Source organism: Hylobates moloch, unplaced genomic scaffold, assembly GCF_009828535.3.
Source record: "Hylobates moloch isolate HMO894 unplaced genomic scaffold, HMol_V3 SCAFFOLD_4, whole genome shotgun sequence".
NCBI lineage: Eukaryota > Metazoa > Chordata > Mammalia > Primates > Hylobatidae > Hylobates > Hylobates moloch.
The window spans coordinates 110638155-110655599 of record NW_026652279.1 but is presented as its reverse complement, the minus strand read 5'-3'; the positions used below and the strand labels follow the sequence as shown (position 1 = coordinate 110655599).

The window sequence follows — 17445 nt, the reverse complement described above, 5'->3', positions numbered from 1 at the left end:
ATTCCAATGGTAATACACAATTCCTTGGTCCCCTACTTCAATTTTACTTAATTTCTATCAGTCTAAGTTTCTTACATACAAAAGAGAATAGGAAAAACAATATTACATCTGACCCGCAGCACCACCAAAATCTATCAGATGAGAAGATATGGACCAGATGGAAGGGATGATGTCTTAGAATTGTCCTGGGACTTTTTCAAAATACTGTATATGTATTCAGGTCCCTCTCTGGAGGGTGAAGAATCTATTTTTCCCCTAACTTCTTGTTCACTTATATTTTTGCAAAAAAAATCTACAAAACCAAATTACAGAAAAAAATTAAAGAAAAATGTTTATGAATGGCATCAATTTTACGGATATAAGTTAACTTTCTCGCCTCATCCCAAAAGGAACATGACTTGCATTCTTCACAAACATTGTTAGGTCTGAGAACAACAAAGTAAACACCTCACATCTCTACTTCTAAAACTTGGTGAAGGATTTAGTAGATACAGTAAGAAAATCAACCCAGAATTCAAAAACATATATTCATGTTCCCAATATTTACAAATTATCTTGGCTACCATATTAATTTGCTAGGTTTGCCATAAAAAAGAACCACAGAAATTTATTTTCTCACAATTTTGAAGGCTAGAAGTCTCAGAGCAAGGTGTTGGTAAGACTGTTTTCTTCTGTAGTCTTTCTCCATGATGTGTAGATGGCATTTTTTCCCTGTGTCTTCCCTCTGTATGTGTCTATGTCCTAATTTCCTGTTCTTATAAGGAAACCAGCCATATTGGATTAGAGCTCACCCTCTCTTTAGAGGGGGAAAATGATATGGACAGGAGACAGGGAAATAGTGGGTAGAAGAGGGCAGTTCCTTGGCAAAGGCTCCACCCTCAAGCCTGGATACCTGTGGCCCTAAGTGAGAACAGGCATTCCTGTTTTCATGCCCAAAAAGTTGTCTTTTGACCCACTGCACCCCCTATCCTGTACCCATATAAATCCCAAACCCAGGCTCCAGAAGGAGATGAGCAGACAAATGGCAGAACAGCATGGCAGAGAAGGAGCACCTGAACACCAAGAGTTCAGTGGGGACAATCAGAGAAGAGATCAGTCGCCGGACGGCCGAACTCCAGGGGAAGATAATCTTCCCACTTGGTCCCCTTCCAGCTCCCCATCCATCCTGCTGAGAGCCACTTCTACCACTCAATAAAGCCTCCACATTCACTCTTCAAGTCCTTATTCTTCCTGGACTCTGCACAAGAACCTGGGTGCCAAGAAGACAATTAAGCCATCTGTGGACGGCAAAACTAAAAGAGTGCATTGTAGAATGCCCACTTGGGCTTTGGGAGTCACAGGCACCCACCTGTAGACACTACCATGGGGCCAGAGCCCAAAGTGCTTGCTCTGGCTCCTGCACCTGCCCATCTGTGAGCTCCCGCTCCCATAACGGGTTTGAGCTCTCAGTGGCTGAACAGAGAGGCATACCTCTGTTGCATGTCCTGCCAGGGGGGCGAGGCCACGGAACTCTCCCGTTTCACCCTATCTGCAAATACAGTTACATTCTGAGGTACTGAAGATACTGAAGGTGAGGACTTTGACATATCAATTTTGGGTTGTGGCAGGGGGTGGGGGCAGGGGAACAGGACAATTCCGCCCATAACAACCCCCAAGTTACAGAAAGCACATAAATATTTGGAATGCCTAATCCTTCTATCTCCTCCTTATCCAGCTGCTCCTTTACGTTTGCTGGTGGTTGATAGCAATAATAAAGGAGAAAATCCTCTGTGCCTTGTATCCTTGAATGACAGTTAATAACATACATTTAGCAATGGTTAGCTAAGCCAAACCATTCATTCCTCCAACCCATGGTTAAAGGCCTTCAAATTACTTCAGCATTCATGGGGTTCTTGTGATGAGTAAATGAGTTAACATATAATAAGTGCACAGGACAGTGACTGGCATATAGTAAGCACTATCTATGCACATATTCATTGTTATTGCAAGTGCTGTATGAGTAGCTCTTAGTAGTATTATTTTTTATCAATATAGATCTTCCAATTTAAGGACTTGCCTCTAGCCTAGCCAAGTGGACGCACATGAAAGAGAACTGTTTCCAGTTCTATCATTATTACAAAATGCAGAGAACAGTTTTGCACATGTGCCTTATATATAAGATTTTCTGTAAGAGAAATATTTAGAAGTATATGTGTGTTGGATTTGGAAGATACATTTTTTCAGCTTTATTAAATACTGCTATTATCACTCTCCAAAATGACTGTGTCAGCAGTATCTGATGGATCCTATTGCTCCACAAGCCGTACTATACCGTCAGGTTTCTTAACATCTACAACCTCATTAAGGTTTTAATTTGCATTTTTTTTCTTTAGAACATAACTCCAATCTCCTTTCTTCCCCCAAACTTTTAATAAATCCAATTAATCACCTCAAGATAGGATATTTCACATACAGGCCCTTTGTGGCCAACTTTATGGCTAATGTTAAATTCTTTCCTTATACAATTAGCACTCATTAGCGTATCAGTTAAGTTTACCAGCTGTTTTCGCTGTAAATGCCAGTTTCTGTATTATATACGTATATAGGCTATTAAGTGGTGAATAACATGTTTGCAGACACATATAAGACACTGAAATTAATGCTTACTATGCTTACTAGTTAAAGAACAGGTATTTTATTCAGACATTCTAAAGAATTACTTTAGAATGTAATAGATTACTCAAAGTCATGCTGAAATCTTGAAAAAAGAAAACATTAGAATATACATTTTTCAAGTATATCAAGTATTACCAAGGCAATAATGATGAGAAAAGCTATCTAAATCACTTTTGTTCAAATTGCCATATATTGGTTTATAATCTTATAAACCAGTGTGCATAGGCACACTCATATGCTAAATTATAAATCTTCAGGAACATAAATTCTATCTAGTAGTAGTTAGCTTAGTAAATACTTATGAAATGGAATTGTATTTCAATTCCAAAAAAGCACTATTTGAAAACTAACCTATTTTAAATCTAATGATTTATGATTTGTCCCACAGCCATGATTCCTCTATCTATCTATGTGGAGCAAGCACAAGAAAGCTATTTAGGAGATAATTTAAGACACTGAAGAAAATATCAGTAGTAGCAACAAAATATTTTTTTCTAATCACTTTTAGAAGCAGAGAGAAAAATGGGGAAAATATAAACTACTACTACTTAAAAATGATTATTGAAAGGAAAAACAACAGTATAAGTGGGTTGGCTAATTTGGGACTCATTAAAACCAATTATTTTTCAGTTCCTAGAGAAAAAGCTTTCAGCTTTTCCCCATTCAGCACGATGTTAGTTGTGAGTTTGTCATACATGGCCTTTATTGCATTGAGGTACTTTCCTTCTGTACCTAATTTATTGAGGGCTTTTTTTTTCTTTAAATCATGAAGGGATGCTGAATTTATCAAATACTTTTTCTTCATCTACTGAGAGGTTTTATGATTCTTGTCCTCCATTATGTTGATGTCATGTATCACATTTACTGATTTATGTATGTTGAACCATTCTTACATTCCTGCGATAAATCTCACTTCATCATGGTGTATTATCTTTTTGATGAATTGTTGGATTCAGTTTGTTATATAGTATTTTGTTGAGGATTTTTGTGTCTATGTCCATCAGGGATATTGGTCTTTAACTTTTTTTCTGTTGTGTCCTTGTTCAGTTTCGGTATCAGGGTTATGCTGGCCTCATGGAAATGGTTAGGAACAGTTCTCTCTGCTTTAACTGTTGGTAATAATTTGAGGAAAACTGGTATTAATTCTTCTTTGAAGATTCCGTAGAATTCAGCAATGAGGCCATCTGGTCCTGGACTTTTCTTTCTTGGGAGACTTTATTAAAAATTCAATCTCATTACTTGTTATTGGTCTGTTTAGGTTTTCTGCTACTTCTTGTTCCAATTTTGGTTGGTTGAATGTGTCCAGTAATTTATCGATTTCCTCTAGGTTTTCAAATTTATTGACATATAGCTGTTCATAGTAGTCTCTAATAATCCTTTGTATTTCTGTGGTATCCGTTGTGATGTCTCCTTTTAAATTTTTTATTTATTTATTTATCTTTTTCTTCTTAGCCTAGCTAATGGCTAGTCAATTTTGTTAATCTTTTCAAGAAAGTCACTTTTGGTTTTGTTAATCTTTTGCGTTTTTATATGAAAGGAGAACGTTATGAGTTGAAAAAGCAGAACTCAATTTCTACTTCAACAACTATCTGTACACTTTTTGACAAAAATCATCTTGCTTTATATTAATGTAATGTAAGGACACTTGCAAAAGTGGGAAACATTATCTTTGTTTTTTAGTTGAATGCATTTCCCTATTTATACAGTGCTACTTTCAAGTCATTCTTTATTTCCCCCTTGCTTTAGTCCAAACTATATTACTTAAAAGTTAACAATTTCTACAGGATTCTGGGGTACAGGAGTTGACTAACTTTTGAGTCACTTTGAATCAGAGTTTGGAATTTAACTGTAGAATATGTAGGAGTTTAATAGAACATCAATGCTTTTTACACCAAGAATCCATCAAAATTCCAGGACCATTATGTTTCATTTCTTTACGATGTTTATTTTAGAGTTTGATGATTCTCTTTCATAACAGTTTTAAAAACATATTAAATATATAAAAATATATATTAAGATAGTATAAAAACGCTACAAAATATTTTAGTTTTGTCATATTAGCTTGAATTACATGAAAGTATTTTACTGTCCACTTTTAAAATGAAATAATTTTTCAACTTAAATAATTTGCCCAATTTTTGTTTTATTGGAAATATATATAGTTTAAAAACAAACAAATGAAATGGTATTGGTCTCAAGTCATTCAATAAGAATACAATTTTATTATTTTGTGCCAAATATAAAAACTAAATTCCAGTTTACATTCTTTGTAACTCTGCTCCTGATTGATATTTTATGAACCTTTCTTCCCTTTAGACTATCTTAAAATTTACATCCAATTTGTAAGTCTGATTTTATCATCTCTTAAAACAAGAACCAGTGCAATATTTTATACACAGACAGAACCTGAATATGTGTGAAGTTAATTTTTTTCCAGGACAACCTAGCTGAGTATCATAAATTTTTAAAAATGTGTGCTTACAAAAATGTGATAAGCAAATTTTCAGATCTGCACCTTGAGCATAAGGCTTTTTATGTCTAAAGAAAAGTTAACGGTAATAGCACCAGAATTTTTCAAAAGTATTTGATTTTCTAAGGAAATGTCACAGACAGTGGCATGGTGCAGGCGTGTGGGAGAAAAAAATTAATTGAAAGAGGAGAGTAATGTTTAAATTCTAGCCTTTCCAAAGCTTCTAAGAATGAGAAATTTAGCAAACCACTATTTATTTGCCAGGCAAAGCTGCATCGCAGTTAGAAGATGACTAATTTGGGCTATGAAATCTATGATTAATGGTATTAGAATTCTGAGGCACAAAATTACTGTCACAAAGTATAAGCTTTATTTCAGTCTCAGTAGTCTCGCTCCTAAGGTTTATGTTTATAGCTTAGCATATAAGCTATCAGATTTTTAAATGCATATATTTACAAATTTATAACTTTTTGAACTTGAAAATGTGAGCACTTTTTAAAGATTTTATATTAGATTTTTGGCTATTAGTGAAAGTTTTCCTTCTTATTTCCATTTAAACCAAACACAACTTCCATGGAGATAAAAGTTTAATCCAAAGTAACATTATGTGAAAGCTAATCTCAGAAACAAACATGTAGAGCTTTGTTTCTAGGTTTGTTTTAGGTAATGTAAAAACGGGGAAGCACCTTTACTCTCCTACCCAGCTCTGCTTTTTCTGGTTTGTCTTTAGTTTCCTCTGGACAAAATGCTCTGAATGTTTTTGAGACAATTCTCGATCAAGGGTCTAACCAAAGAGCTTGCTATGCATGAAAGCTTAACATGTATCAACAAAAACGATAAGGAAACTTATTGACCTGTGAAATGGTTTATTCATTATAAATTTCTGAAGTAAGGATCTGAGTCAGATAAAAAAAAAATACCTTCTTTTTACAATTGTTCACCCAGCAGGCTTTGAACACAGTTTTATTCTATATATACAGTCATATGATGAAGAAATTTCTTCATTGTACATGTTGGTAAATAATAAACACTGTTTTCCAAAGTTTAGATACCAATATAAAAACATAAAATGACGCTAGAAAAAATGTTGTGTTACATAGAGAATTGGCCCTACTCTGATCATACTGCATTTTTATTCCATAAAAACTCCATTTTCGATGATATCATTAGGAATGACATAGTGTTAACCTCCAAAAATTCATTCCTCCATAACAGCAGTGAGAACACAGGCATAAATTGTCAAAACTAATTTTTTTCAGAACTCTAGAAATTAACCAAAGGCTTGCAACAGTATGTTCAGGGAAAACAGCTAGATCCTGATATGGACAGTGGGCTTTGTGTCATTTTAATTTGCTCTATTCCCTACTCCGTCTCCCCAGCTTCACAGAAGCCTTGGAAAAGTCTCAGAATCACAGCAGCAGTAAAAACCAGCAGACTAGCAGCCACTGCAAGGGACAGAATGGTTTGGAATACTGTAAGTCTCATCTCCAAAAGAACTGTCATATTTGACCTGTCGGGCAGTTCCCTGGAAACACCCAGTCCCAGGGCTTGTCTTGGTTTGTCCTAACTCGGAGCTCCCTTATTGCAAATAGCTTTCCCCCAGGAAGCATGTGTAAAACAATCAGTGGCAGTTGGTTTAACATCACAGTTGGCTTGTGGTGAGGATAACAATTGGGAAAACAAGAAGCTAACCAAAAACTTGTACAGGAAAAGCTGCAGAATAAGATGTTCGTATGGGGGCTTTCAAAAGCTCTCGTGTGTTCAAGTTAAGGTGTAGTATTATATAAACCTACTTTCATTTTGGCAGTATATATTAATCATTTTAATACCAGTTACATAGGCCTACTCACCAGGTGTTATATCAGAAATTACTAACATTTTTTTCCCATATCAAATCGAAATTCTCTCAGTATGAATAAACTCATTAATGCCTATGGCTTCACTACCCTGACTATTCTGATAATTTCTGTATCTCTGGTTCGAATCAGATCTTTTTCCTGAAATTTAATCCATTAATTTACTATTTTTATAGTGATTAAGACCATGATAAATGATTAGGAATTTTAGAGACTTAGCTTTGAATCCTGGTTTTTGCCTTTCAGAAGCTACGTTACTTAACCTAGTAACAAGTTAACACCTTTCTGATTCTTAGTTTCTATAAAATGGAAATATTAAAGCTACTTCTAAGAACTGTTATGAAGATTAAATGAAATAATGCATGACTTGCCTCAGTGTCTGAACACATGGTAAGGGCTCAAACAGTAGCTGCTATTATAACACCCCAACACTGATGGCAAGTTTGGCCATGTGCCTTGTGTTGGTCCATAAAATGGAATGGAGATCAGCATGTAGTTCACCAGGATACCAGCAACATTCTACATAAGGGCTGTGTCTCAGGTGAAGACTACGCGGCGCACAGCCACAGCAAACCTGTGAAGGACATGCAGTATGAGCAATAAACATTCTGGTAAACTACGGAGATTAAGAAGCTGTTTGTTACCATAAAATAATCTTGCCTATTCTGACTGATAAGACTTAACTACTTAGTAAATGGTCTTGCTATCCACTTACATTTTCAAAGAAAATCCTGGGAAATTTTTATCCCCTCTCTTAGTTTTGTTCTATGACTTGTTCACCAATTTTACCTCCTTAATATTTCTCAAATCGTGTATCATTAATATGACCTTAATTCAGGTTTTTTTCATCTGATATTACAATACTTTCTTTCCCTAGCTTCACTCTCCTTAAACATTTTAATCTGCATTAATAACATCAATAAATTTTGTTTTAAATGCATCAAATGCCTGATCATAAGTGCTTAAATAGTTCTTATTAAATTTATTTTAAAACTCAACTTTTCTTAATCATTTTAATACCACTTACATAACAAATACACACAGATTACCTCAGTATTATAAAAATGTACTTCCAAACTTGAGATGAAGTATTCATAGTATGCATCTGATTTGCTTCATTTCTTTTTTTTTTGAGACGGAGTCTCGCTCTGTCGCCCAGGCTGGAGTGCAGTGGCGCAGTCTCGGCTCACTGCAAGCTCCGCCTCCCGGATTCACACCATTCTCCTGCCTCAGCCTCTCCGAGTAGCTGGGACTACAGGTGTCCGCCACCACGCCCGGCTAATTTTTTGTATTTTTTAGTAGAGACGGGGTTTCACCGTGGTCTCGATCTCTTGACCTCGTGATCTGCCCGCCTTGGCCTCCCAAAGTGCTGGGATTACAAGCGTGAGCCATCGCGCCCGGCCTTGCTTCTTCATTTCTACACTTCAGTCAAAGAAACTTAGGATCAGAAGATTTCACTGAACAAGTTATACCAAATGAGGAAGAAACAATTTTAAACAAATACAGATTTAACCAAAGAATAAGAAACCGCCGGGCGCGGTGGCTCACGCTTGTAATCCCAGCACTTTGGGAGGCCGAGGCGGGCGGATCACGAGGTCAGGAGATCGAGACCACGGTGAAACCCCGTCTCTACTAAAAATACAAAAAAATTAGCCAGGCGTGGTGGCGGGCGCCTGTAGTCCCAGCTACTCGGAGAGGCTGAGGCAGGAGAATGGCGTGAACCCGGGAGGCGGAACTTGCAGTGAGCCGAGATCAGGCCACTGCACTCCAGCCTGGGTGACAGAGCAAGACTCCGTCTCAAAAAAAAAAAAAAAGAAACAAAGGGTAAACTCCACAGTTTAGTTCATGAAGTCAGCACATCTTTGATACCAACTCAGGATATTAGGGAAACGCCCATTATAGGACAGTCTCACTCACGAACACAGACTAAAAGTAAAATCCAAGAAAAAATATTAGCATACCCCAATGCAGCAATACATTAAAAGAACAACGTATCACAATGAAATTAGGTTTAGCCAGAAATATACTACCAGTTAAACATTTAAAAATTAATGCAAATTATGACATCAAAATTTGAAGGAAAAATATATCATTATCTTAGAAATGTTGAAAATACGAGACTGGGTCTCACTCTGTTGCCCAGACTGGAACACAGTGGCACAATCACAGCTTATTGCAGACTCAACCCCCCAGGCTCAAGTGATCCTCCCATCTCAGCCTCCTGAGTAGCTGGTACTACAGGTGTATGCCACCACACCCGGCTAATTTTATTTTTAGTATAAATGAAGTCTTACTATGTTGCACAGGCTGGTCTCCAACTCCTGTGTTCAAGCAATCTGCCCACCTCAGCCTCCCAAAATGCTGGGATTACTGGCGTCAGTCACTGCACCTGGCTTACCCTTTTAGATCTTAGAAAGAATATCCATAAAAATGTATAATAAACATCATGCTTAATAATATGCTGAAAATACTCTGAGACTAAGAACATGTCTCAAAATGAGTAAGAGTATAGCAAGTTTGCTGGATATTGAAGCAATACACAAAAATAAACTGTATATCTAACTCACCAGGAACAGAAAATGATACACACACACATACACACACACACACACACACACACAGTGTGTGTGTGTGTGTATTGATAAGCTAATTCTAAAATTTATATATAAATGTAAAGGCCCAAGAATACCAAGATCTCCTCAAAGAATAAGGTGGGATGGTTTGCGTACCAGATACCAAGACTTGGTGTATTCTTGGCACAGGGATAATAAAACAGATCAATGAAAGAGAATTAAAAATCCATAAATACACTTTGGGAGGCCGAGGCAGGCAGATCATGAGGTCAGGAGATCAAGAGCATCGTGGCTAACACAGTGAAACCCCATCTCCACTAAAAATACAAATTAGCTGGGCGTGGTGGCAGGCGCCTGTAGTCCCAGCTACTTGGGAGGCTGAGGCAGGAGAATGGCGTGAACCCAGGGGGCGGAGCTTGCAGCAAGCCGAGATTGCGCCACTGCACTCCAGCCTGGGCGACAGAGCAAGACTCCGTCTCAAAAAAAAAAAAAAAAAAATCCATAAATAACTCTACAAATATGTGACAGATATTTGATCATATCTGTAACAATGTATCATAGATACATGACAAATGTATCATTGTGGAGCAACAGGAAAACAACAGTTTTTTCAATAAACAGTGCTGAAATAATTAAGTTTATACACATATGGAAAAATAGTCAAATTGGACCTATGCTTGATACAGTTCACAAAAATCAGCTCCAGTAGATTTTGGAATAAAATGTTCAATGCAAAAGTACAGTTTTTAGAATATATTTTTAGAAATATTTTCATTGCCTCAGTATAGGGAATTCCTGTTCATAAATACCTTAAACATTTTTTTTGAGACATGGACTTGCTCTGTTGCCCTGGCCAGAGTACAGTGGCATAATCATGACTCGCTGCAGCCTTGAGACCTCCTGTGCTTAAGTGATTCTCCCACCTCAGCCTCCTGAGTAGCTGGGACTATAGGCATATACTACCACACTCAGCTAAATTTTAAATTTTTTTGTAGAGAGAGAAGAAACACAATACTAACTCTAGAAGAAAAGAACTGGTAAATCTGACCACATTAAAATTAAAGACTGTCCATCAAGACACCAAAGAGGCCAGCTGCCGGTGGCTCACGCATGTAATCCCAGCACTTTGGGGGACCGAGGCTGGTGGATCACTTGAGGTCAGGAGTTTGAGATCAGCTTGGCCAACATGGTAAAACCCCATCTCTACTAAAAATACAAAAATTAGCCTGGTGTGGTGGCACACGCCTGTGATCTCAGCCACTTGGGAGGCTGAGGCAGGAGAATCACTTGAACCTGGGAGGCGGAGGTTACAGTGAGCCGAGATCACGCCACTGCACTCCAGCCTGGGTGACAGAGCGAGACCCTGTCTCAAAAAAAAAAAAAAAAAAAAAAGACATCAAAGAGAGTGAAAAGACAACCAGAACAGGGGAACAAGAGAGAATATTCACTACACTTATGACCGACTAAGAACTTGTGGCCAGAATATATATTAACAGTTTGATTAACAGTTTGATAAATCGAAGAAAAAAAGCATTGTTCATAATAATCCCAAACTAGAAACCCCCCAAGATGGTCACCAAGAAGAGAACAGATAAATGAATACACTGAGTTATATTCATACATAATAGAATCTGACACTGCAAACTAAAAAGAACAAATTTCAGCAACAGTAAGGAGGAATCGTTAAAACAATATTGAGTAAGACCAGCAAGTCACAAAAGAATAGTTAAATCAAGTTTAATTTATGTAAATATCAAGAATTGGCAAAACTACAGTATTGTTGTATAGTGAAGTATATATAGATAAAACTACAGAGAAAAGTCAGTAAGCAATTATCATAAAAGTCAGAATAGTGGTAACCTTGAAGGAGAGAGGGTATTACGACGTGGAAGAAACATACAAGCAATTTCTAGGGTATTGGCAGTATTATATCTCTTAGCTTGGCTTGTAGTTACAAGATTTATGCCTTATAATCATATGTTATATTTCATGCTTATTTTATGTACTTTTCTATAAATGTTATACTTCATGATTTAAAACAGGTTTTAAAAAGCTGAGAGCATGTTCTGTGTTTTCTTAGATTCTTTATTTGTCCGTTGGCATCCATTCATCACAGGGCCAATTATATTAACCCTGTTATCTTATTTTCTGTATTCCTGATGTTCTGGCACCTGTGGCCTCACTTGCTGGGGAGAGATGGCCCCTTGTAGGGATAGTCAATTCTTATAGATAACAAAAGGCTTGGCCGGGCGCGGTAGCTCAAGCCTGTAATCCCAGCACTGTGGGAGGCCGAGGTGGGTGGATCACGAGGTCAGGAGATCGAGACCATCCTGGCCAACATAGTGAAACCCTGTCTCTACTAAAAATACAAAAAAATTGGCAGGGCGTGGTGGCAGGCGCCTGTAGTCCCAGCTACTCGGGAGGCTGAGGCAGGAGAATGGCGTGAACCCGGGAGGCGGAGCTTGCAGTGAGCCGAGATGGTGCCACTGCACTCCAGCCTGGGGGACAGAGCCAGACTGTCTCAAAACAAAACAAAACAAAACAAAACAAAACAAAACAAAACAAACAAAAAAAACAACAAAAGGCTTGGCTAGAGGCATACTTATATGCAAACCATCCAATCCCAAGTCTATAGTGCCAACCACCTTATCTAACTTTTACACACCAAGCCAATATTTACCCTACCCTAAATCATCCCAGGCCAGGTATTGGGCTACCAGGGATCACCCTTACAGCCCAAAGACAGTCAGAATTATTAAAACTAGCCAATCCAACACTATTTATTTCACCCTGCCTTTCCTGTGAAAACCCCAACAAAAGGTTTTTCCTCATGCCTTCTTCTGCCTCCTGACCAGAACGTGCTGCTTCTCCTTTGGCCCTACCTGTATGACATGATACGTCTCCTTCTTTGGGAAATTTAAGTAATAAAAATCTTCTTTCAATGGCATTAGCCTCTCTGTGCCATCTCTTAAGTTATTTCTGTAAATTAAAATCCCATGGGTACAAATGAGACAGCAAGTTATAAAAATAATAATTTTAAAAGATTAATGCAATCGAGAAGGTACTAATAAAGATGTAAAACAGGCTGGCTAAGTTTTTAAAGATCTTAACTGAAACTTTAAATGCATTCAATCCTTTTGGAAGGTAAGTAAGTAGAAATTAAGAGAAGATAAATTCGTAAACTGCTAAACCACACAACTAAACATTTGAAATTTTCTTTAGATGGTGGCAACAGAGAATAGAACTGAGCATTTCACTTGTGCTTGAAGCTTATGTTCTGTAAAACTGGTGGAAGTTCTAACAGGGCACACACATTCATACAGGCTTTCCTTCTGCTATCAGGAAAAGATATCTCACAATCATGTGACAAAGAATGTACAATGGTACAGCCACCTTAGAAAACAGTTTGGTAGTTTCTCACAAAGCTAAACACAGTCCTACCGCACAATCCAGCAATCATGTTCCTAGGTATTTATCCACGTGAATTAAAACTTATGTACACTCAAAAATCTGCACATGAATGTTTAAAGCAGCTTTATTTATAACAGCCTAAAGCTGGAAGTGACCAAGATGTCCTTCAACAGATGAATGAATAAATAAACTGGTCCACTACACAATGAGGTATTATTCAATAATGAAAAAGAAATGAGCTATTAAGCCGTGGAAAGAAATTATCTACACCATACTGCTAAGTGGGAGAAGCCAGTCTGAAAGGGCTACATACTGTATTGCATTCTTAAAAACACAAAACTATAGAGAGATAGTAAAAAGATCAGTGGTTGCCAAGGATTTGGGGGGAGTAAAGGAAGAATGAAAAGGTGAAGCACGGGATTTTTAGGGCAGTGAAATTATTCTGTATGACACTGTAATGATATATGACATTACCCATCTATTAAGACCTGAAGAACTGTTGTACAACACCAAGAGTGAACTCTATGGACCTTACTTAATAATAACGCATCAATACTGGTTCATTAATTGTAACAAATATATCACACTACTATAAGATGTTAATAAATGAAGAAACTGTGGAGAAGAGGTGGTATATGAGAACTTTGTACTGTCTGTTCAATTTTTCTTATAAGCCTAAAACTGCTCTAAAGTCTATTTTAATAATGAAAAAGGGAGGCAGATTCCATAACCACAAAAAAAGGTTCATAAGCTGCTTGTCAAAATGAATAATAAATGACTATTACAGCCTCCCTAAAGGCAACACTAGCAGTGATATCAGGAGCAATTCCCTCTATTATGATTCACAAGCCAAAAGACCCACTGTGTATAATATGATATAGCAGGAAATGTTTACTGTATTAAACCAGAAAATATTGAGGAGACAGATAATCTTAATAGCCAACTACAAGAAAATCAATTTGATCCCAAGAGTAGAAGAGAAAACATTCCATATAGCATAATATTCTGAAGAAAAGTCAAGACAAGGGACAAAATATGTCATCTTGAATTTTTAACATCATGCTTGTGCATGACACTTCCATCTGTCAGGAACAGTCTTTTAGTCTGTGGTTAAACAGGCATCAACCAAGTTGTGTCATATCTCCATAGGTAAGCTATAACTTGGCATATCAATAAGTTCTTGTGTTAAGACAAAGAAATGTCTGCTGTCAAGTTTATTGTGCTCCCACCTCTAATTATTATCTGCTTTGTATACAGTCCCTTACATTCTATCATAGCTATTGGTTCACTCTTTACACTTCATATGCATCCTTCATAACTATCTCCACGTTTTCTGACCCACTGCTTATTACAACTATCTCTATTTATTGAAATCCTGACTGGGATATCCAAAGTTTCTTTAGTCTTTTAAATATTTATTGAGTGCTTTACTTAGGATTCAGCAAACATTTACTGAGTTCCTTCAGGCTCATTTCACCCACATAGCTATAATTACTTTAAGATATTATTACCTCCATTTTCTAGAGAAGCAAACATACTCAAAGAAGTTAAATAACTTGTCTTCGGCAACCAAAATCAAATCCAAATCTATCAGGCCAGTCCAGTGTTTTCTTCCACTCACGTTTAGCTCTCTCCCTACCGAACTACACGCAACCTGCTAGTTAGAATTCAAGGCTTTACATTTCCTTAAACGTTTGTTTGTTTTTAAACTCTACCACAAAACCTGTCCCTAGACCTCCTAACTCCACCTGCTCCTTTAAATCTTGCTAGTAGGTTCTTCTATTCCCAGATCCTTTCTGTATAGTCATCTACACCATTACTGTTACATGATAGCCATGGTGCCTTCAAGATTTCAAGAAAATTCTGCTAACCAAATTTCCTTCTGGGGGAAGGAGAGAAAAGTCTTGAGATGGCATCATGGAGTTATTTCAGCCTGCTGTCTTCCCCTTAACAGAATATACAACTATAGCAACTATATCAATGTACTGTAATTAACTGCTTAATAGATTCTTTTATACATTAGATTATCAACAAGTTGAAACTAGTGACTGGCCTGAGGCAACAAACGATAACTGAAGACACTTGGACAACCTCATAAAGTAAATGAATACCTGCCACATCTACTATTTTTGTGAGTAGAAAATCTTAACAGACTTAAATTTGACCATGAAAAGCAAGTGTGTGGAATGAAATTGCTGGGATAAGAGCACGTACAAAAATTAAAACCAGGACACAACACTTTTTGCCATGTTTACACAGAACAGAAAAATTTAGAACCCAAGCCAATTGCTACCAATTTTTCAATAGCAGCCCTTTATCTTGTAAGCAAATCATAATTGCCTACTATAGATACTAAGTTTATAAAGTAAGAAAATCTGACTTTCTTGTTTTTAAGTTTCCCAGGGAGGCAGTATGAGTAACAGTTAGCAGCACAAGCTTTGTATGATGCTGAACAAGTTATTTAAGACTTTCTGAAATTCATTTTGCTTCATCTGCAAAATAAGGGCAGGTGTACCTACCTCATAGAATTGTTGAAAGAACTAAATGAGATCATAAAGCTCTTAGCACAATGTTTATTACATAATGGGCACCTAAACTGTTCCTTCTCTTCCTCATTATCATTTATTATGCTTTTAGTGTTTGTTTCCTCACCCACTGTTAAAATACCTACAAGATAGTTATAAGAATGAAGCACATTGCCTGGCCCATAATAAGTACTTGTGAAAGCTTATTATTCCTATCCCTTTTAGGATTACTGTGGGAATAGTGAAATCAGTGCAACCACAAGATTTTAAATAAAGACCTGGGCTGGGGAAAAAAATCTATCAGCTTTTCAGGAATTGTGTATTTACTTTTGGAAGGGAGAGGAGAATGGGAAGGAAAAGACAACGTTTTATTACTATATAATGTAGGCAAAAATCATAATTTCTTAATGACTTGAAATGATTTATAATAATCATTAAGGTACAAGGCTAAACTCAGGGACTAGCACACTATTCGTCTAAAGGAAAACAAAAACAACTTGAACGGCAACTAAATATACACATAAGAAATCTGACCATTAATTAGCAAGATATTTTAGAAGAGACCTCAAAAACAGTCTCATTATTTTTATCATCTTATAAAACTGAACAACATTTTGAACTGGGAATTTAAAACACGAATTAACAGGAACTCACTATTGTGATTTAATTGTTTTAAATTTTGCATAAATATATGTGTATTAGACATAAAGAAATAAACATTTCAGTTTTCTTACCTGTTGTGTTCCATCTGCACTTACAATAGGGGCAGACAAAAGAGAAATATCACTACTTAAGATCTGAGTTGTATCCAGTAGTGGTGGATGTTCTGCCATTATCAATAAGACATTAATATACTGAATAACGCTCCAACTCTGAAAAACAAACATATATAGTCATTTGTAAGTACATCCTTACTTTACTGAGCCATAGTAAAACATTGTACATTCAAGATGTTTCATTCTTTAACCTAAAGAGATATTCTTGTCAAAAGAAATTCTAGAATACTCTGTTGACTACTTTTTTTTTCCAATCAATAAGCCATTTAAGGAAATACATTTCTTATAATTCAAATTACTTTGTCAAAGTAGTCAGTAAGTTTATATGATATATTAAAGTGAATATCAGCAGGCTCTATTTAAATTTTATGTCTGTCTCTCCACCCCTTCCATCTCTATATAATATTTTATTTAATTTAACCACCACTACTTAATCTAAACACTGGGATAGGCACTAAAATACAGTGATTGAGTGAGGCAACTGTCACTAATTTTTTTCTATGGGCAGACAAGGTTAATTATGAAGACTCAATCCCCCTCATCACCCTATCTGTCTCTAGGAACTACACAAGAATAATTACGATTTTTCACTGATTCCTCAGACAAAACACAATGGTAGAAAAATTTGCTCAGGATTATGGTAAGAACCTTCAAGTTTGAAGTTTCAAGCTCTTATATTACTTATTTATTTTGATTGTATCACTCTTTTCTAAGTGATACCTATTTACAATAAATCAATAATTTCAATGAAAAAACATATATTTAGAAATCTTTAGAAAACTGTACACACAATATCACATACAAAAAGAAAAGTAAAAGATGATGTAAGCAATATTAGTCTATCATATACAATGTTAGCCAATAAAACATCAGCAAATTACATTTCAAGATAAGCAAATTGAGTATAATCATAAATACACTGAATCTATAATGAAAAATAAAATAAACATTTTGGAATGTTTACAGCATTCTGCAATTCAGTAGTGTCAAGAGGGTTAACTTTTTTTTTTTTTTTTTTGAGACGGAGTCTCGCTCTTTCACCCAGGCTGGAGTGCAGTGGCACGATCTCGGCTCACTGCAGGCTCCGCCCCCCGGGGTTCACGCCATTCTCCTGCCTCAGCCTCCCGAGTAGCTGGGACTACAGGCGCCTGCCACCTCGCCCGGCTAATTTTTTGTATT

The 17445-nt window shown here is 36.6% G+C and overlaps 1 protein-coding gene across 2 annotated transcripts in view; it reads right to left on the bottom strand.

The window, feature by feature from the left end:
- FNDC3A (fibronectin type III domain containing 3A) overlaps positions 1–17445 on the bottom strand; it is a 220146-nt gene that overhangs the window by 173362 nt on the left and 29339 nt on the right. For both annotated transcript variants that reach the window (XM_032150879.2, XM_032150880.2), the window contains exon 2: positions 16225–16362. In XM_032150879.2, coding sequence (XP_032006770.1) covers positions 16225–16323 — 99 coding nt within the window. In that variant the 5' untranslated portion in view covers positions 16324–16362. The remainder of the gene's footprint in view (positions 1–16224; positions 16363–17445) is intronic.